This window comes from Hemibagrus wyckioides, linkage group LG05, assembly GCF_019097595.1.
Source record: "Hemibagrus wyckioides isolate EC202008001 linkage group LG05, SWU_Hwy_1.0, whole genome shotgun sequence".
NCBI lineage: Eukaryota > Metazoa > Chordata > Actinopteri > Siluriformes > Bagridae > Hemibagrus > Hemibagrus wyckioides.
The window spans coordinates 7,237,991-7,259,793 of record NC_080714.1 but is presented as its reverse complement, the minus strand read 5'-3'; the positions used below and the strand labels follow the sequence as shown (position 1 = coordinate 7,259,793).

The 21,803-nt window shown below is 40.2% G+C and overlaps 1 protein-coding gene across 6 annotated transcripts in view; it reads right to left on the bottom strand.

The window, feature by feature from the left end:
* iqsec2b (IQ motif and Sec7 domain ArfGEF 2b) overlaps positions 1 to 21,561 on the bottom strand; it is a 52,521-nt gene extending 30,960 nt beyond the window's left edge. For 4 of the 6 annotated variants that reach the window (XM_058389635.1, XM_058389637.1, XM_058389638.1 and 1 more), the window contains exons 1-2: positions 20,690 to 21,561; positions 19,533 to 20,310 (exon numbers count right to left, since the gene is read on the bottom strand). In XM_058389635.1, the coding sequence (XP_058245618.1) occupies positions 19,533 to 19,978 (446 nt within the window). In that variant the 5' untranslated portion in view covers positions 19,979 to 20,310; positions 20,690 to 21,561. The remainder of the gene's footprint in view (positions 1 to 19,532; positions 20,311 to 20,689) is intronic. The other 2 variants (XM_058389640.1, XM_058389641.1) reach the window with 2 other exon arrangements.
* Positions 21,562 to 21,803: the final 242 nt, after the last annotated feature.

Here is a 21,803-nt window from a genome sequence, read left to right as displayed (position 1 = left end):
GCGAGAGGCTCCAATTCTACACAGCCACATTTTATTACTACAACACAGCAAGCTGCGTTTCTCCTTTAATGTTTGAGGACTAGAGTCACCTGAACGGTCCCATATGCAGCCTCACATCCCTCATATCTACACACACACACACACGAACATTCTGCATGCTCTGCTCACAGAAACCACTTAGCCATTCTTCTCCTGAATTCAAGTCTCGCTCGGCTGTAATTAAATACTATCTTTCTTTCTAGCAGAGCTCTCTATTTATAACCCCCCAATCTTTCCACACCTACATCCTCCCTCTCTATCTCTCCTGTCTTCCGCCTACCCCACTGTTTCTGGCAGGCTGTAGGGTCAGGGTGTGTGTGGTGTGTGTGTGTGTGTGTGTTTGAGAGAGAGAGAGAGAGAGAGAGAGAGAGAAAGAGAGAGAGAGAGAGAGAGAGTAATACAAAGTGCAGCGTGAAGTACGGAGGACACCCACACACAGAGTCGATACTGTGCTTCAGATGGAAGTTTGGAGGTCACACAGGAAGACCAGAGAGGAGCATGAGGGACTCCACTTGAAGAGGAGAGTGGGAGTAGAGATATAGAAAGAGAGAGGGAAAATGAGAGAGAAAGAGACAGAGAAAAATTATGTACAGGAGAGTAATGGCAAGGACAGGAAGATTAGAAACATCAAGGTAGACAGAGAGAGAAAAGTGAATGTGTGTGTGGGGGGGTGTTTGTGTGTGTGTGTGTGTGTGTGTGAGAGAGAGAGAGAAAGAGAGAGTGAGTATGTGTATGTGTGGGGGGCTAAAATGAGTGTGGGCGTATGTGTATGGAGAAAGATAAAGACATAGTGTGTGTGTGTGTGTTTGTGTGTGTGTGAGAGAGAGCGAGAGAGAGAGCGAGAGAGAGAGAGAGAGAGAGAGAGAGAGAGAGAGAGAGAGAGAGAGAGAGAAATGGATGTAAAATCAAGTGAGGATTCAGAAAGGTGAAATGTGATTTGTGATGAATGGCAGATTGATAGATGGTATGGGGAGCTGTGCCAGTGTGTGGGAGCTTCTGTATGTAAAAAAAAAAAAAAAGAGAGAAGAAACTAAGCACAGGCATAGACGGATGGTCAAAAAAAAAGAGAAGCAGCACGGCACAAAGGATAAAAGCATGCGAATGATGGTGTTTTGAAAGCAGGAGTCAGACAGACAGATCGACTGACAGGCAGACAGAGAGACAGACAAAATATTTCATATTAAAGAGAAGGAGTCGGCTGAAAGGGTGCACTATTAAAGCTATTAACGCACAGCTGCACACTTCTCTAAACACACACACACACACACCGGCACACAGCTGATACGTCAGGCACATTTCCTTTCATCGATTCTTCAAAAGTCCTGCAAAGGGACAGATCCTACTATTTGACGTAATGTAATGTTCACTTTCTGGGGTATGAGACACTTTCAGATTTGTCAACTGGTTTCCGGATGTGAAAGTTGAAAACTCTTTAGGGTTGCTCTCATGATCAGCAAGTGAAACTGGCTTGTGTAAAGAAAACTGTGAGGTCTTTAGTCAATAGCGGGGTTAGGTTGCTTCACAAAAAGAGCTATATCAAGAAACAGCTTTTTTATTACAGGAGTCATTTGCTTTGTTTGTGCTGAAGAACACACCCCAAGAACATCTTCAAGGTTCAAGACTATCATTACGCACTCAATACAACTTGCACTCCATTACTTTTACAATTCAAGTGATCTAAAAAATTTGTGCTCTCTGCTGATAGAGGCATTACCATGCTCCAACACACACTGCTCCTGCTGCTGGCTACTCAGAGGCTGTGTACATGAATGTTCAGTAGAGGCTCGTGTCAGGCGTTTCACCAGCTAGTCACAATGTCATGGCTGCAAATGAACTGTAAACTTTCATCCATGCAACATGTTAAATCTTCATGTCTATCATCTTCTGGCTCTCCCTTTTAATTATTCTGTCATAGCTAGTCCTGCCGTAATGCCTGCCTGCACTTTGCAAACAAGATAAGATAAGATAAGATAAGATAAGATAAGATAAGATAAGATAAGATAAGATAAGATAAGATAAGATAAGATAAGATAAGATAAGATAAGATAAGATAAGATAAGATAAGATAAGATAAACCTTTATTCGTCCCACAGTGGGGTAATTTCCATGTTACAGCAGCAAGAAAAGAAGAAAAATGTGCAAATATGAAGCAGAAAGATAAAGAAATCTATAATAAATACAGAAGAAAAATAAAATAATAATAATAATAATTACACAAAACAAACAAAAACACACATCTACATTGTCTTTAAACATCACATGATCACAAAATATCTTTCTCTCTCTCTGTCTTTCTCTGTCGAGTTATACGCCCCACTCCTGAGCTCCCAGTGTTCTGAGTACCCAGTATGACCACTTCTTCTTTCCGGACCTGTCTGATCCCACCAGACGCTCTACCCCCTGGTTGGAGTCTCATCGCTTGATGGTGCTCACTGTGGCTGGAGACAGATGTGAGTGGACAACCTGTGACCCAGGGGATTGCTGTGGACAGAACCACTTGGAAACTACCACAACGTCTTTGTACTGCCACTGAATCTGTCAGCTTTTGACAGGATGAAATTAGAGTATTGAGTACTCAAAAATGAACTCAGAAACTACACTGACCAATTAGTTCCTCAAGATCACTTGGTTGCTGTTGCAGAAAGGACATTATCAAGAGTTGTTATTTACTGTCCAGTGTCACCCAAATGAGGATGAGGTTCCCTTCTGAACCTGGTTCCTCTCGAGGTTTATTCCTCATATCATCTCAGGGAGTCTGAGGCTACCTTTGCCTCAGGCTTGTTCATTAGGGATAAAATAAAATCTTTATCATTTTTTTTCTGTTTCAATACTTCTGTAAGGCTGCTTTGAGACAATGTCCATTGTGAAAAGGCCCAATAAAAATAAACTGAAATTGAAAATTGAATTGAATGTTAGTTTGCTGAAGTTGTGGAGAATAAGTGCTTCGTTTGTGATTTACTGAACTGAATTCTGTCTGCTGTGTTGCACATCAGATATTCCACATCCACTAGGTTTAAAAACCCCTGCAGCTACCTGGGCTTGGGAAACTCCATTAACTATTATCAAGCTTCATGAAACACTGAGGCAAAATATTCCAAAAAGTCATACTTTAATCTCTGTGGCTTTCACAATACGGCCTTATCAAACTCATTTATCAAGAACAGCGGAGAGAATTTAAATGTACATGTGGGAAAATGTCTTCAGGGGCTGAAGCTGAAATTAGTAGTGGTCTTAAACAGAGCTGATAAAATGTAAATTAAGCACTGATGAAGACATGATTAATAAAAAAAGACAATGAATAAATAAAATAATGAAGTAGCCAGGCTGTTTCTAAGGCAAAGTTTTTATAGCTAATCGAAAGCCATGGTTTTTTTGATGGAAAGCAGCTTAACGAATACAAGGCACACTGTGGTTAGTTAAATATCGTCCCTTTGAATCATCTGCATGCCCTTTTTCATTTTGTACCCAACAGATTGTGCAACTGATGCGCAATTCTTCCTGAATACAAAATGATGCTTAAAATTAGATGGAGACTAACTAGCTAAATGATTTCAGCTTTGATTTGCAGAAATGAATCCAGACGTTTAACTTTCCTTCCCTTAGACACAGTGTCACTGCACCAGTGAATCATTACCTGCTCAATCATGCCAATCAGCCAATCATGTGGCAGAAGCTAAATCCTGTGATTTTCATGCACAACAGTCTCCAGAGTTCACTCTGAATGTTGTGAGAGAGTTCTGAGGAGAATGACCAGACTGGTTTGTGACAATAGGAAGGTTACAGTAAATTCAAATAACCACTCTTTACATCTGTGGTGAGAAAAGCATCTCGGGACACACAAGATGAGGCAGATGGACTATAACAGCAGAAGACCACATCAGGTGCCACTCCTGTCGCATCAAAACAGGCTGCAAAGGGCACAGGCTCAATGATATTAGACTGGTGAAGACTGGAAAGATTATATAATATATTAAATGTGTAATAGTTCATTTTTGTTTCTTAATAATAATAGGATTAAGCTGGAAAAATTTAAACTCACTAAAAAAAAAACAAAGATTTGGACTGTGACCTCAGGAGAAAACCCTATGGCTGAGAATAATCCTTAGAAAATCTGCCTTGTGGTCCTGAATGCATGTTTGTGTTTACACGACCCTCCTGTCAGTCATTTTATATACACTCCCTCACATCCCTTCACTCCGCATCCTGAGCATACTAATACACAGCTTAGCACTCATAAGAGCTTATCAAGAAGTGAAAAGGACAACCGCTGCACTTGTGACAATTCTCGTAAATTATTACGAGCTGGATTTTGCATGTTTATGGTGTTATACAGTGCACTTGAAAGTGATTTCGAGAACACTCATGGAAAACTGGGGTGGGCTCAAAGAGTAAAATAAATCATCCAAATCATCCATCCATCCATTTTCTATACCTGCTTTATTCCTAATTAGGGTCACCGGGATCTGCTGGAGCCTATCCCAGCACACAGGCAGGGGTTACACCCTGGACAGGTCTAATTTAAATCATTTTCAGTTCTATTCACTGATAGAGATTTAATCATGACAGATTTTGAGAAATCTTACCCAATGTACCTTTAACAATGTTTTCAGATAAAACCTCTGGTTTGAGGCTAACTGAGACCTGTAGAGGAACAACTGCCCTTTACATTTCTGCCCAATTTAGAATATTTAGAATATCATTATTCATTTTAAAAGCATCTTCACTTCACATTAAAATCATTCACATGATATTTGCACTGCATTATAAAGTATACTAATTGTTATATAACAACATGTGTGACAATTATTTTTATACCAACTTAAAGAGAAGAACCTTAAACAATAGCAGGACAGATATGACACCTGGTAGTGTTTAGTGGTAGTGTTTAATGCATGTGGCCAGAAGTCCAAAGAAGTACTGCCCACATTATTACCGGATGGATAGCTAACAAGGTCTTTATCCTCCTGGTTTCTAACAGCCATGCCAGCCAACAGGTTTCAACAAGGGCACATGGCAGAGTCTAGCACATAGCTTGGTTCTGACACATGGCTGGTTGTTTGGAAAGATGTGCTCTCATGTATTTTAAAGGAGACAGCTGGTGACTTCACCTGCTCGGGCCGATGGCAAAAAATAGACCAAAAAAAAAGTTGCATTGCAATAAGTAGCTTATGTTGCAGACCCAGAAGACATTAAGTTATATAAGAAGTACAAAAAGTAAATAAGTGGTAAGAGTAAAATCTGCATAACACCAGATGAACAAAGCTAATCACTCCCGTGCTAAAAATAATTGCTTAGTCACTTATTAAAAAAAAGACACCCACTTCTTCCCCCTTTATTTACCCCTCTCACATCTCTGCTATCTCTGCTTCACTCAATTCTTTCTCTCTCTTTCTCCTCCCACAAATATTTCTCTGGTTCTCTATGCTGTCTCTCGCCCACTGAGCTCGCACAGTTCCCTCGGCAACCGATCTCCTCCATGCATGAGAGAAACGCATAATAAAAAGACTAATAGAGTGTGAGAGAGCGAGAAATAGAGAGAGATGGTAATATCTCATCTAACCTTACATATTCAACAGTTTAAGAAGCCAAGAGACACCAGCAAATCAAACACACAGCAGTCTGCTCCCTGCCATGTGTGTGTCTGTCTGTCTGTCCAGCTGTCCATCACCATCATTGACAGATCTGGATATTTCTCATATGACTCAAATTAATAAGTGGCCATTTTGTATCTATTTAAAAGCACACATGGACTTTCACCAAAGCTTTAAAATTGTCTACTGGGGAATTCAGTAAGATGCAGCTTTGAAATTTGTGTCTAAATATAATACAGTGTTTATTAAACAGTGAGCCTGTTTACTATCAGAATGATATAAATTAGGAATTACATAAAACACAGAAATGATGGAAAACAGGAGAATTAGAAACAAGCAAACAAATGAAACACAATGCAAATAGCACACAAACTGATGTCCCAACAGACCTGCTGGCTCATGGATCAGAGAGGTTGTGGTTTTATATCAGCAGGGGCAGTGGTAGCTCAAGTGGGTAAGGCTCTGGGTTGTTGATTGGAAGGTCAGGGTTCAGCAGGCCCCAGCACTGCCAATCTGCCAATGTTGTGCAACTGAGCAAGGCCCTTAACCCTCTCTGCTCCATGGGTGCTGCATCATAGCTGCCCCTGTGCTCTGACCCCAACTTCCTCAACTGGGATACGTGAAGAATTCCACTGTGCTGTAATGTATGTGTGGTGATAACAAAGGCTTCCTCAAGCTGATGAAGCATCAGGTATGGCACCTGCAGTAAACACTACTGAAAATGTTCTTCAAATGCTGACATTTTGTTTGTCTTTGCAAATGGATTCAAACAACTGTAAACAAATTTTGTGTTTGAATCAGAAATACATTTTGCTTTGAATGAAATCGAGGTGGGAAGAAGCAGGAAGTGGTTGAGAGTGACAAATCATAGCTGTGGGAACATGTGTCTTATTCGCACCCCCAAAGTGAACTGTGAGCAGATGCAGCCTGCGAGATAGGAAAGAGTGAGCGTGCCACTTCTGTGAGCTTGTGAACAGCTTTGTGTGCTCTCAAATCACAACACCTCGCACACTCTGTTAACAGGAATCTCTCTGTTCTGCATGGGTTTCCTCCAGGTTCTCAGGTTTCCTCCCGCCTACCAAAAACCTGCTGATGTGGATTGTTAGATTACCCCTTCAATGTGTGAATGAGTGTGTGAAAGTGTGTGTGTGTGTGTGTGTTATGACCTGCAATGGACTGTCCAATAAGTGAGTGCTCTTGCCTCATGCTCAGTGTTCCTGGAATTGGCTCCAAAACCACCACAACTCTGACCAGGAAAAGTGGTTAATAAAGTTTCCTTTCATTAAAAAAATCTAGTTAAAAACACCAAAAAATTATTTATTCATTTGTACCAAACAATACACAAAGCCCCCCCTTATTTACTCATCTACGTGGGTCAGCAGCGAGTGTTTCCATCCGTGTTAACAAGTCAATCTATCAATCTAGTCATTTAATACTTTAAACCAGATTTACTTTAATATTCTACACCAAATTCATTTTAATACTGAATTTCAAGAGCGCTGGATTTTATCCCAGCAACCAGCTTGTGGGACATTAATCTGTCGCTTTTCTACACCTGGTAGTCAAGAACTGAACTGGGAAGAGGAAACATCACAGACCTAATTAGTTTGAAGAACGATGGCATTGAGTGCAATATGCAAACCTAAATAAAATTAGAATAAAATTTACTAAACAGATTACACTGAAAACTGAGGGATTTTTATGCAGTTATGTATTTTTTGAAAAATAATAAAAATTAGAACTGTAGCTGCTGGCTAATAGTAGAAAATGTGGGAATACACATAAGTGAAAAACCACCAAGTAAGGTCAGAGGTTTTGTGTGTGTGTGTGTGTGTGTGTAGGAAAATAACTTTGGGCTAGTTGTAAAAATCTTAGTTTCAAGGTAAAAGAAGGCTTTTGCAGAATTTGAAATCATTTGGTTTGGTGGTTCAGATTATCTATGTTTATGCTTGTGAGTAAGCTCTGTGTGTGTGTGTGTGTGTGTGTGTGCGCGTGTGTGCACATGCACAGAAGATCAAGCAGGTCAATTAGATGAGTGACGATAACCTGTGGCAGCAACTTCTCATTTCTCAAATAAACTGCTGTCAGTATAGCAGTTTATTAAAAGTAAAACACTAAATTTGCTGTGTATCCCCTGACCATCCTTAATACACACACACACACACACACACATACACACACCATCAATATCACACAGCTGTGGTGCAACTTGCTAGTTACTTGCTGCATACTTCTATGAGCACCAGTCAGCATCTTCGATATGTAGCATCATCTCTGCACCCGCTTTCGATCCGCAGGACTCAGTCAACTAACATACTCTAATCACTGCCACCAAATCTAAGGAATTTCATCACCATGATGATGGTAATGAAAGAATGGAACATAAATTAATATTAATTTGATTATGATGCATCTGGATAATGACATATAACTACTGAATTTCGACTAGAAAGCATCTGATGCTGTTGTTACGCAACCGACTTTTGAAAGACATGAATGAGTAATCTATCTCTGAGCTTTGAGAGGTGAGGAGGATGATATCTCTCTATAACTCCCACGCACACACACACACACACACACACACACACACACAAACAGATAAGTGTCTGTGGGTGGGAAGAAGGGAGGGTGGGGGAGCTTCGAACCCTCCAAACTGCCAGAGGGAAATCTTCTGTTTCCACAGCAACAGCATTATTCACACCACACTCCGGTTTGCAGAGTGAAAAAGGACATAAACATTTTTAGACTCTCATCAGGCCAAAGTGGAAAATGTAATAAAGTAATACACAAACATTTACATTCTCCCTCTAATTCACATACACACTCACACACGTAATCATCTGCAGCACAGATCTAACGTGAAGAAAGGCCTTTCTGTCAGATTTATGGATAATGGATAATGAAACACTCTGGTCAAGTTCTTTCACTAACACATCCCAATGTACTACTACTACTACTACACCTACTACTAATAATATTAATATTATTCATGGAGACCCAAGAAAAGTCTCCATGAGACCAAACCTGTCAGATATTCCTAACATGCTCCTGTACATAAGCGCACTCCCAAAAACAATCTCTGCTATTAAAAATATTCACCCATGTCAGCTTGGTATTGTGCTTTTCGTAAATATATATATTTGCTTGTGTTCATCACAGATTTCAGACACACCACCACAAGGGGGAAAAAACTTGCAGCTGCTTGATTTTTGTGTGTGTTTGTGTTCACGCCCAGCTTTAGAAACCTGTGTGGCTTACATAATGTGCTAAATGAGAGCGAGCTCCAAAAGGAAAAATACCTTGTTTGCACAAAAAATTATAGAATTTATTATTATTATTTTATATTTATTATGAATCATGCGAATGACGTGATTTGATATTCATCCTCTGCATCAAAGTGTGACAAAAACAGTAAAAGGCCAGAAAAACTGAAACAGCTTAAGTCATAACTTTAAAAGGCCAGAATAATTATAAACATTGTTCCAGCTTTTGTCTTTCTCTTTAGCAAAATAGCATTTAGTACAATAAAAGCACAGGCAGAGAAACCGGTTTTAATGCTGATCTGAAATATCTGGATTGCTTGTCATGCAATGATAAAATATTAAAAAATTCACCGTTATGTAATTTGTGTGAAGTATAATGTTACTTTTTGAGCCAGTGTAATTGTGTATAGAGGATAGAAAGTGTTCTTGGCTGGATTTCAAGCTTGGAAAATGAGCTCTTAGGACAAGTACAAATTCGTGTTTTTGCACCATAAGGTCATTTTTAAACCAATCTCTTACATTCTTACTTGTGTCTTGTGTTATTAATAATTCTTTACATGCCCTTTTACATACCCATTCAAGCCTCCTACCCATAGCTCTCTTGGTGAACCTTTAGTGAGCTGACCCATCTCATACATCACCTGTCTGGAGAATACAAATCATAACCTTAACTATGTGAATGGAAATGTAAAAGGTGGGAAAGAACTGGCTATTTGTGCTAGATAGCCAGACCCCCAGCTAAAGAGGAGATGATGGATATTAGGGAGGAAATGAGGAGCTGATGGTCGCAGAAATTTTGTCATTAGTGGAGAACATTAATTTAAAGAACTTTTCCAAAATTATTTTTACCCCACTATCACTCAATTTGGCCACCTTCTGCCTATCATTCACAAAACAGCTAACAACCAGACAGAGTGAACTCTAGCACATGTTTACTCTGAAACACATCAAGTCAGCCACCATATTGTCCTGACCTACAGCTATATACACCCATGATTGCCTAGTGTCTCTCTGACTGACCGAAGATAGAGTAATGCATTCACTTCCACCAAGCCAGCATGACAATTTTCCTTTCTCGGACTCCTGGGGATTTGTATTGGCAATTTTTCTATATGGAGTTTTTTCCTCATAACTCTATCTAAAGGATGGCTCTTATACACAGTTGATGATTTTTACAATAGAAGTGAATGGGATGTTTCAACTTTGGGCTAAAGTCTGTTAAAACAGTTTATAGATCTTCCTGTAAAGCCCAGGCAGCACTTACACATTCACAAAGTGGCAGTGTGTGGATTAGATCACTGAGTTACAGTGAAAATAGATAAATAAACCAGAATGAGTTTGACCACAGGGCAGACTTTAATGCTTTCTGAGAACAGTCAGTGCTGCTCATGTGACTTCAGTTTCATCTGGACACACAATACATACTCATACTTTGTTCTAAGTGCTTTTGTGAGTTATAAATGATGAGATGATGATTTAAAGAGTTTCCAGTAGCCATACCACATTCAGTGTGATTTGCTGTGTCAGATCAGTCAACAGAAACATGAGTGAGGTGAACCTGATTTCAGCATAATTACAGGAAGTGTTTGAGACTTTGCATTTGAGTTTGAGTTTTGTTGCAGGGGCTATATGAAGTATTATCAAAATGTCAATCACATGTGCTTTGGGGTGGTAGAGTGCATGCTGAAGGAGAGGACATGTCTAAATGGCTGAAAGAGAGATGCAAAAGGAAAAAAAATGCCTCTTATTATCACAGCTATCACAAAGAGATGGGAAAGAAAATGAAAAATGCTCTGACACCAGTGATAAAACACAGTGTTTAGGATTCACAGTTAAACAGTCTGTGATGTAAATCTGGTTGTCCACATTCACTCTCCAACCAAATACTGAGAATAGCAGTGAGTGGGAGGAAGAGAAAGGAGGGACAGTGTTAAAAATAGAAGAGCCACGAGTTAGCAGAGAGCCTATAGTCAAAATGCTGACGATATAAGCTTCCCCAGGTGGAGACGCTGAGGATAATTCTGTAAGCTCCGCTAATGCCTGAGCCACACTAGAGGATAATCAGGCTGATCATAAGGCCAAGTACCCCCTCTTGACAATCAGAATAGCTTTCCAGATGTTTGGCTGCTCTCAAAATATCGTCTTCCTTGATTATATTCTGCTATGATGTGTGTAAAAATTGATCTTAACCTTTTACTCCAATCATGACTACCACAATCATGCATGACTAAAATGACATGTAAAACATCCTGTAGTGTTTTGTGTGAAAAAAGTATTGACGTCATATGTAAAAGATGTCCTCCGTGTTCATTTAGGTCTGACATCACATTTGTTCAATAGAGTTCTGAGAGTAGCGAACACTGATCTGGACTGATTTGGGACTGAAAGTCTGCAGTGTTTCACACTAATATCTGATCTTGTTGTGTAGGGATTTGATTCAAGACAAACACTCTGTGGCATCTTATAATATTTCTGGTGTCATATTCTTTTTGATAAGAATTCTGCTATCACATTTAGTTCAAATACATGAATCTGTACCAGCTTCAGGCTTGTATGGGGAAGGGTGTCATCGTTGCAGGTTTGTCTTCATAAACATAATCCTTCTGAAGTCATCAATCTGCGTTCTATGATCAAAGACAAAATAGAACACTAACTGTGGGTTGGGTGGAAAAAGCAAGCATGGTGACAAACAAAAGAACCAAATCCTCAGTGCTAAGTATGATGCAGGATGTATGATGATCTAAGCCTGCAGGAATTAGCAGATTTTATATAACTGCTTCTGCCATGAAGCTAGAATGGGTTGTGGCTGGATCTAGCAGCAGGCGTATGATCCGAACCATACATCCAAATCCTCAGAAATGGTTCAGTGACCATAGATTGAAGCTTATGACCTGAACATGTGAGGTGAGCTGAGGTTAAGAGTCCACAAGAAAGGACCCTGAAAGATCCGGTCTCACATATCCAGTGCAATTCATTGACATAAAGCACACAGTGGTAATTATCACCACTTTGCCACACTAACTGAAGTCAAGTCTTAGAAATTTAAACGCTCCCATCCTCTCTCATGCTGTATGTGTTTCACTGTGTACAGGTGAACCTACAGAGAGACGGTTTATGCGGTGTAGGAAGAAGCCAGCTTTGTGTTGAAACAGATCTCGGCATTTGTGTTACCACACAGAGAGGGAGTTTATGGGTAAATGTAGCATGCAGAGGCCCACTGATGGGATGATATGCAACCCTCCAGAATCTAAACAGTGTGATACACATATCTATGGTGCTGTGCACGAAACTAGACTTTAGATGCTGATAGTTTGTTGTGGGGAGGTGTGTCTGTGTGAAAACCTAAAAACATGATGAGACATTGTGACTCCCGTTGTGAACTACAGGATTTATCAAGGATTTCAGTGTAATACTCCCAGTATAATTCTTTAATCTAATGGCAAACCTTGAATCGTTCCAATGCAGTGTTATAACGAGCACAAAGTAGCTCATGATGAACATAAATATGCTTCGCAGTGGTGCAATGAAGCCTGCTGCATTACACAAATAAGCTAAGTGCACCAAATCTCATAACTGAAATGTCTGATTTGGGTCAAGGGGAGAAACATGATGTGCTACATTAGAAACTTAACATATACTCATTTGTTTCCGTTATTCTTTAGTAATGCATTTGACTACATTATGTTGTGCTACATTTTTTAAATGCCTGTTAATGGCTGACAAGAGTAAAACTTGAAGTTGTCTCCTGCTGTTGTAGGCCATACGCATACAAAGTCGTGCATTCTGAGATGCTGTTCTGTTTACTAGAGGTGAAGAGTTATTATTTAAGTTGTTTTAGCATTTCAGTCAGCTTAATTCATTCTGACCATTCTCCTCTGACCTCTCTCATCAAACACACATCAGTGTGCTGCTATTTGATTGGCTGACGATAATCACATGAATAAGCAGGGGAACAAGTATTGTCTGAGTGTATATAGAATACTGCATACATAAAATTATATTGCAATTATACTGTACACAAGCACTATGCAATACCAAGTACAGTTTTTGAAAACCTTTTAGGCCAAATGCATCACTTTTAAGCCAGCTTTGTGAAGAGTGTGAATAAATATAAAATACCTGTTTGCAATCATTCAAAATTGTACACAGGTCACAGATTAAGTTTAAGTGCAAGAGAGAAAGAGAGAGAGAGACAGAGAGAGAGAGTCGGTTAGTTTCAAGAGTGCCGTATCTCTTCTGATCTTGTACTGCTTTCAGCTTCAGAGATTAATGAAGTGCTTGGAAATTTGTTCAAAAGAGGAAGTGATGAGTAATAAAAAATTGCTGTGTTCATTCCCATTTCCAATTCCATCCCCATTTTCAAGCTATATTTTTGTTACCACGGGGTAATTTAATTACTTAGCTACAGTACCTGCATGTAATACTTTTGTAAGTTAATACGTTTGGCACGAAAGCGTGCTCACTGCCCCATTTACCTTAATGCAGTGATTACTGCACCGAGTGGTCAAAAGTAATAAGTGCAAAAAGCAGTAATTGTAGAAGACCACTAGGGTAGACATCACACTGGCTCATGCTTGCTCTTTGAACAATAATGCAGTAGAGGAGGAGCAGCTGATAGAGCAGTTAATGACAAGGTTGTAGGATTTTTTAATTTGAGATGCTTTAAATATAGATTTTGTGTTATAGCAAGTTAAATCGAATTGATTTCCACTAACAGAGGCAAAGTGCCGACAGTGTGTCTATCGTGTACAGAGCCATGTCCTTATTGTAAGATATACTGCACAGATTAGGAGGGGAAAAGCGTGATTGTGGAGCAGATAATGCCCGTATATCAGAAATGCACCATCATGACAGTCTTTCCCACGCAAGTCTTTTGTGTGATTTTTGAGATGTAGTTTAGCTGGAAATGTAGCTGAAACCTTTCAAGCGGACCAAACAAGGTTGAACGAAAGCATGTCTGAAACAGTTCAAAGCAGTGTTCTAGACTGTATGCTGGATGACTCTATGTTTTCAACTGCCAAGCTTGTGTAATTTACAATCTCTATTCCCTAAAATCTAGAATACACATTAATGCACAAACCCATTAGTGAGGAATATGGAATATGGCATTTTTAGGACACATGGTTAAGTTCGGTCATTAGCCAGACATTCAGAACAGCAGGTTTTAAAGACTGCTACACTTCATACAGTTTCACACAAATGTTACTGTGATCTAAATTAACGGAACGTTGAAAGATAATTAAAATGATTTAATGGGTAGATGCCAGACTGACACAAATCACAATGGCACTACTTGAAAGAAATAAATGAAAGCCAAAAGTGTCCAAGAAAAAAAAAGCTAAAAAAATCTAAGAACAAAAGGCCAAAAACCAACAGAACAAAGCAAAGATCATAGACAGAAAATAGAGATGCTGAAATAACAAAGAATAATGAGGCAGAGAGCGCAAACAAGACCAAGCAAAGACAGTGAACAAAGTTAACTGAGAGTTTATATACAGAGGTAAATGAGTCTAGATGTGTAACAGGAGAAAGATCAATCTCGTGGGAGTTTGAGCAATTGTACTTGGAAGTGGGTGAGATTGGCAGCTGAGGATTCAGGCAGATGTGGTGGTTTTGACACCATCGATTGATACAATAAGCGGTCTGGTCACCAACTGCACACAAATCATCCCAATGACATCTGTATGCCCTTTTCATTAGCAGTATATGGTAGACTGCACAAAGCTCATAGGAACTCTGCATTTTAACATACACTGATCAGGCATAACATTATGACCACCTGCCTAATATTGTATTGGTTCTCCTTTTGCTGCCAACACAAGCCTGACCCATCAAGGCATGGGCTCCACTAGATCCCTGAAGGTGTGCTGTGGTATCTGGCACCAATATGTTAGCAGCAGATCCTTTAAGTCCTCTAAGATGCGAGGTGGAGCCTTCATTTGATACTTACAGAACTTACTTTTGATAGATACTGAACACTGCAGACTGGGAAAACCCCACAAGAGCTGCAGTTTTCGAGATGCTCTGATCCATCACAATTTGGCCCTTGTCAAACCTTTCGCACAAATCCTTACGCTTGCCCATTTTTCCTGCTTCTATCAAAATGTTCACTTGCTGCCTAATATATCTCACCCACTAAGAGGTGCCATGATGAGGAGATAAACAGTGTTATTCACGTCACCTGTCAGTTTTCATAATATTATGCCTGACAGGTGTACATTTTACATCTAATATAAATCTTACATGTCTAATCTATGTCTACTGCAGTAGTGTATCAATAGTAATGAGAAAATATAATAAAAAATTATTCAATCCAGTGTTACAAATTTTTTGGTTTGTATTTGGCCCATGATATCCTGTATTAATTAATCAGTATCCATGATTAAACAATTTACAACATTTCTGTCGTAACGCTATCAGAAAAACCCAAATATAGACCCAATATAAGCAAGCACTGCCTCTAACATATGGCTGGAGACAGTGACAGTGACAGTGACAGTGACAGAGAAAGAGAGAGAGAGAGAGAGGGGCGCCTGGCATGCCGGATGGGCCTGCTGTGGAGCCTGTGTCATCAGTAGCAGTTAAAAGCAAACCCCAGGTCAATAATTAGCACTGTCAGTATTACCATGACCTTCTGCTGATGAGCTAAAGGAAGGAGAGTTATACTAGGAGAGACAAAGACACATGAGAGAAAAAAACGTGACAGAGAGAGAGAGAGGAGAAGAAAAGAGCATGAAAGAAGAAGAAGAGATTTAAGTCAAGTCAGGAAAGGCAGGAGTGAAAACAAAGCTGGAATAGTATATGTGGAGGTGGAAAAGGAAAGCGACCTCTTCCCAGCATGCTTCACTCCAAAAGTGAAACAGTGGGACACAGGCTGATTCTCCATCTGTTATCAGCAGTGTCAGTGAGAAAGAGGGAGTGGAGGGTTCAGGTAGGGAAAAGTGACTCGAATGCAAGACAGATGGCAGGAAATTCAGAAAGAAAGATCAATAAACGGGGAAGTAAAGACGGCTCAGTTTGACTGAAAACGTGATTGAAATTTTTGGCGGGACTAACACACTTGTGTCCGTGATAATTATACTTGTTACATTTCCACACATATCACCCAGGAGCAAAAAAAATAAGCAATAAGAGCAAAAAGACGTGAAGCAAAGAATAACGCTTGCTGCAAGGCAAGGCAAGCAGACCGAAGAAGATGAGTACTAAAATAAGCCTGCTCTACTAGACACAAATCTCTCATCCCTACAACTACAACATTACACATACTTTAACATGCAAGTGCTGCCATGTTACATAACAGCTTTCTTATTTTCCTTTCTTATTTTTACTAATAGCTTATGCAATACCCTTTACATTACACAAGATTAATAGAATATGATCACAGACACAAACAAACGCACACATAAACAGAGATCTGTGATCTCTGTACTACTGATCCGGCTCCACGGCGTTTGACACCTACATAAAGGACTATTATGTGTTACTTACTAATGACTAACTCGCCTCGTGGGAGTACAGGGACTAGAGGAGGGGGCGAACACGTGTAATAATGTATGTGTAATGAGCGTGATGCACAGAGGTGTGAATGAATATTAATCTTGACTTTTGCATAGACGTCTTTGAACATAAAAGGGATAATATATTCGGTGTGGTAAATGCCTTAGAAATATTACAAGTTTGAGTTTACTAGCAAAAGAATTAGTCAGGTTTAGCAATCACAGAGCAAAATCCCATAACAAGGGCTAGTAAAATTTGTTTATTTACTTTGCAAGTCGCAGTACAACGACTCTATGCATCAACCATCACGGCTTTGGTAGCAGTTGCAATTTATCAGATTTATGTATGTGTATTTATCTATGTACATTATTTACAACCAGTCGACACAGACATTCTGTCTCACATGGCTGAATGTCATGAATTGTACATTTCATGGGCTGATTAATGAGGTGATGATATGGCTTACTAGAAAAAAAATGAGTGTTTAAAGATGCATGGACAGAGAACCACTTGGCTTCAAGTAAAAAATCAAATCTCATTTGTTTAGAGTCTGAGACTCTAATTTAAAGTGGCACACAAAATAAAACATAACCACTTAATTCACCTGTCCAACAAAAAAGATGATGTCAAAGACAAAACTAATTCCACTCTCAGCGACTACAGTAACTAAGACTTGTTAACTAAGGTCTGGAGCCGATCCCAGGACCACACTGTGTATGAGGCACCCTGAACGGGACACGGTCAATCACAGAGGCACTGTCATGCTGGAACAGGACTGGAGCTCTCAGCTTCAGTGAAAGGAAATCATAATGCTACAGTATACAAGGACAATAGTGTGCTTCTAATTTTATGGCAAGATTAAGCACAGAGGAATTTAATATACGCGGGACTTTTTTTTTTCAATTTTAATTTAATACGCATGACCGATACTATTTGCTGCCTTTACAGAATTTCCTCACAACTCAATTATACGACTAAATTATACTCTCAACTGTAACGAGCATCCTGAAAATATCAAATTTCCCAAAAAAGAAACAAACAAAAAAAAGCTGTGTAAAACTGTTTGCAAAAGCCAAACTGAACTGAAGTTTTATGCTGTAATGACAAAAGTTTCACTGATTTTCTTTGTACTCACGTGTATGTTGGTAAAATCAGTTCACCTGAAAATGATCAAGCTTGTGCACTGACCTCGTGAACTAGCATGAGGATGTATGCGACTCCAAATCTCAAAGTGCCTTGGATAAGAGTGTCTGCAAAATGCTATAAATGTACCAAGGCCATGTCCACATTAATACGTTTTCTTTAGAAAACCCATATTTTTCTGTCTGTTTTGTCCTTCCGTCATCAACCGAAAGGGCATTTTTAGTCAACGAAAACATCTTTTTGAAAACACCCTTTAAAGTGGATAAACCTGAAAACGTTGTTTTCGCATCGCAGTGTGGACCATGAAAACAGAGGCTTTCGAAAACGATGCCCAGTTCAGCTAAGATGGTGAATGACATTTCAAAGAGCCAGAAAGTAAATAAACACCAGACAGAAATTACACAGGTTGAAGCATCTTATGTTGCATTCGTGTACAGTACAGGGACGTAAGCATTTTCAGATACATCAATGTGGATGACCAACTTTTGGGAAACGATTGAAAATGGAGGCAAGCGGAGCATTTTTAGACGAAAATGCCGTTTTCAAATTTAGCCGGATTACGGTAGACGTAGCCTAAAACTAAGCAATTTACGCTTTATGGTATATTCCATGTATAAAAGTGTAGCAAGGAATACAAATGATTTGAAATTGATAAAGTCGAATTTTAGTCTTCTTTGTGGATTAAGTCTTACACAAATTTGCTCAGATTGAACATCAGGAGTAGGATACAAACATTTTTCCAAATTTACCGAGGTACACCTGGAGTGAAATTACACGCTTGGTTTATTCCAACAGTAAAAAAATCTTTTGAAATGGTTCTCACTTGAAATTGATGATCAGTGTTGTAGATGTTTTTTAGTCCAGCTTTAAACAAATTAGCAAAAGACGTGCGTGAACCACAGAAGAATCGAGAAACTCTTCGGAGGAAACTATGGGGCTGAGCTGCAGCTGGCTGCAATAAGAGTGCAAACATAATTATATGAGCTGGGCTGAGAGGACTGCTTACTGAGGCGAGGAGGAAGACACATGCTGAGGCTCATTCTCTCTAGTTGCTCCTTTCATTACAGTGCATTTCACCCAAGGAAAGAGGAAAGCAATGGCAAACACCTTAACCTTTCAGCCAATAATACTAAACCTGACGTTTTTTTCTCCCAAATTCAAGGCAGGAAGACTTTCTTCAAGGGATGGAAATGATTTATCAAGAGTAGGCATACAGTTGGAGGCAAACATCAGTTATTGTACAGGCACAGGAATACACACTCATCACATTAATGCACTCTCTTTATGTATATATGTATCATTCGCATGCATAATTCATTATTACTTCTTCACACGTTTGTTTTACAAACCTTGTGAGAATTTTCCATTGAAATTATTATTAATGCTGTGCTGCACTTAATTCTAACCCTAGCGTTATTTTATTTTTATTTATTTATTTTTTTTGGGAAGGGGGGGGCATTTGGTCCCCACCAAGATATAAAAACATACCCACACACTCACACACACACTCACACACACATTCTCCCTCTCTCTCTCACACACACAAATTCCTCACGACCCCATACAACAAATCAGCATGCTCGTTTAACACTCCCACGCAGCAAAGGCAGATAGTCCCTTTCTGTAATGCTCCATGCGGCACACACTCACATTCACACACACACACACACAAAATATAACAGAGCAGCCCACACAGCAGTTAGCTATACATCGAAGAAAATCATACCCAAAGAAATCATTGGAAAGCTGGATTAGAGCCTCCAAGTCTCCTTGAAAACCATCAAATGTGCGGTGGATTAAAAGAGAGAAATGGTGGCCATTATTTATGGAGAATGCACTGTAGTGTGTTTGCAGTGTAAAAACCTGGCAGACAGTCACCGGTCAGGCTTCTCCTACTTTGTACTTCCAGAAAATATCTGACCTGTGTGCTGACGCCAGTTTTTCTTAGTATATGCGACAAAGCAAGCCGAGGCTCAATAACATGGATAGAGCTACTCACTGTCTCCGGAGAGTAGATGTGCTGTTGGTTCCAGTGCTGTCGTTCCTCTCCAGCCTCCCTCTCTCCTTCTCCACAGGAGCTGAACCACACGACAGGCCTCGGCTCAGCCTGGTGTGGGTCCTCCGAGCTGGGCCGGGAACCGTAGACGATGGTACGTTAGCGCCGCTGTTATGGGGGACGCCGCCGGCGTTGTGGTTTGTCAAAGACGACGGTCCACTGGACTTGGAGTTCTGTTCGTGATTGTGGTTCTGCGTGGTGGTGTCAGCACCGGGTTTCCTGTCCAAGCGGAGGTCCTGGTTCTCCTGGTTGACTCGGTCGAGCTGTGTCTCGAGTTCCTCTATGCGCCGCCGTTGCGTCTCCAGGAGCTTGGCCTGGTTCTCGATTATATTATTGAGCTCCAGGAGGTACTCCACAGCCCGGCTCGGGCTGTCTGGGTTTGACTCCATGACTCTGCGCCAGAAGCAAGGTCACTCCTAAAAAGTGTAATTCTGAGTCCCCCCCCACTGAATTAGTCAAGTGGGGGGGGGTGTTAATAAAATAAAGGAGTGATAAAGGAGTCAGGAGCAAACTATGAATGTTGAACTAAACTGACTACTGTTACAGTCCAGGTCATTGTAAGTGCCTTAAGGCATTTTGGAGACTCAGGTCTTCACTTTGAATGCACATGAGTCAAGAGAGGCTTTCACATCTCAGGATACACTGTCCTTGACAAACAAACATACAGAGGCAGGGTGAAAACAAATGGGCTGCCCTCTTCATCACAGATATCCATTTAAGTCTGAGGAAGTGAGAAGAGTAAGAAGAAACGCTGAGAATGACCGCTATAATAACAGAGATAAGTGAAATGTCCACCATTTTGAGCTTTGCTGTTCTCAGCACAAACTCCCACATACACTAGGGGTAACAGGAGGCCATAAACAAACAAACAAACAAACAACACTAATGTGTCTCAATAGACCTCTGACAGCAAACTTTTATTCAATAATTTAATGTCTTGGGAAACTGAAAGTCAATTCAAACAAGAAGTAAGTGTAAAACTAGTCATTTTACTCACACAAAAACGAAGCGAATATGTTTTTAACATTAAACAGTATCCTATTTTTTTTTTAAAAATAGATATTTAGGCAGAGGAAATAGGTTAAAAAAACATTACTTACAGTGATTTACTTCTCCTCTTCACCCCATGGCTAAAGTTGATGGATTGTTTGCTGCGCGAGAGAAATGAGTGACCGTTTCTTCTTCTTCTTCTTTTCAATCCAGCGCGCGCTTCCCGCCCTTTTCCTCTCAGGTAACTCGCGGTGGAATCACGTTGGCACGCGCGCGCTCGTGTGTCGTCAGGCTGATATGTTAAGATATATCGGATAAATGCCTGATTTTTTTTTTTATTGAAATGAATAAAATCTGTGGTTATAGGTAAAAGGATAAATGGACGGAGTGTGACGCAAAATAAGCGTCGAAATGATGAAAAGTTCTGTCAGTCAGGCTCGGTGAATTTGTGTATCAGGGTCCATTTTCCTTCGCCTTTCTCCTCCTGACACTCACCTCACACCATCGCAGTTCTCACTCCTGTGTGTGTGTGTGTGTGTGTTTTGGCTAAACCGAGCGACAAGCAGGTCCTTGTTACACACACACACACACACTGCGGAGAAGGGAAGACGTGGAGGGAGAAAGAGAGGGAAGAAGAAAAGCCCCACCACGTTAATAACGCAGTTCCTCAGCGTCACGATTCATGTGGCTACTTCACAGGTGCATCCCTACCTACGCGCGCGTGCCTGAGCTGGTCAGTGCTGTCCGTTTCAGTGGCGGTGAAGTGATAAAGGGGAATATCATCACCCCCCCCACAAAAAAACAACAGTTTTTTCAAGTTAGAAGTAAACATAGAGAAGAAGTCTATCAGGTGACGAGCTCGGGAAAGTCACGGTGAAATAAAACAGCGAAATATATATTCCACACACATGCGTCCAGTGCTGTGATGGACAATGATGACAATGAAGTGTAGTGATGCTCTCTCTCTCTCTCTCTCTCTCTCTCTGCTTTCCTCCCTCCCCACTCTTATATTGGAGCAATATATACCTAAGAACTCCTTTTCAAAGTCTCTCTCTCTCTCTCTCTCTCTCTCTCTCTCTCTCTCCCCCCTCCTCTGGCTCTGTCTCTCTCTTTCTGTCTCTCTAACTTTCTTTCTCTCTCTCTCTCCTCTGGCTCTGTCTCACTCTCTCACTTTGTCTCTCTCTCTCTCTCTCTCTCTCTGTCTCTGCTTTCCTCCCTCCCCAC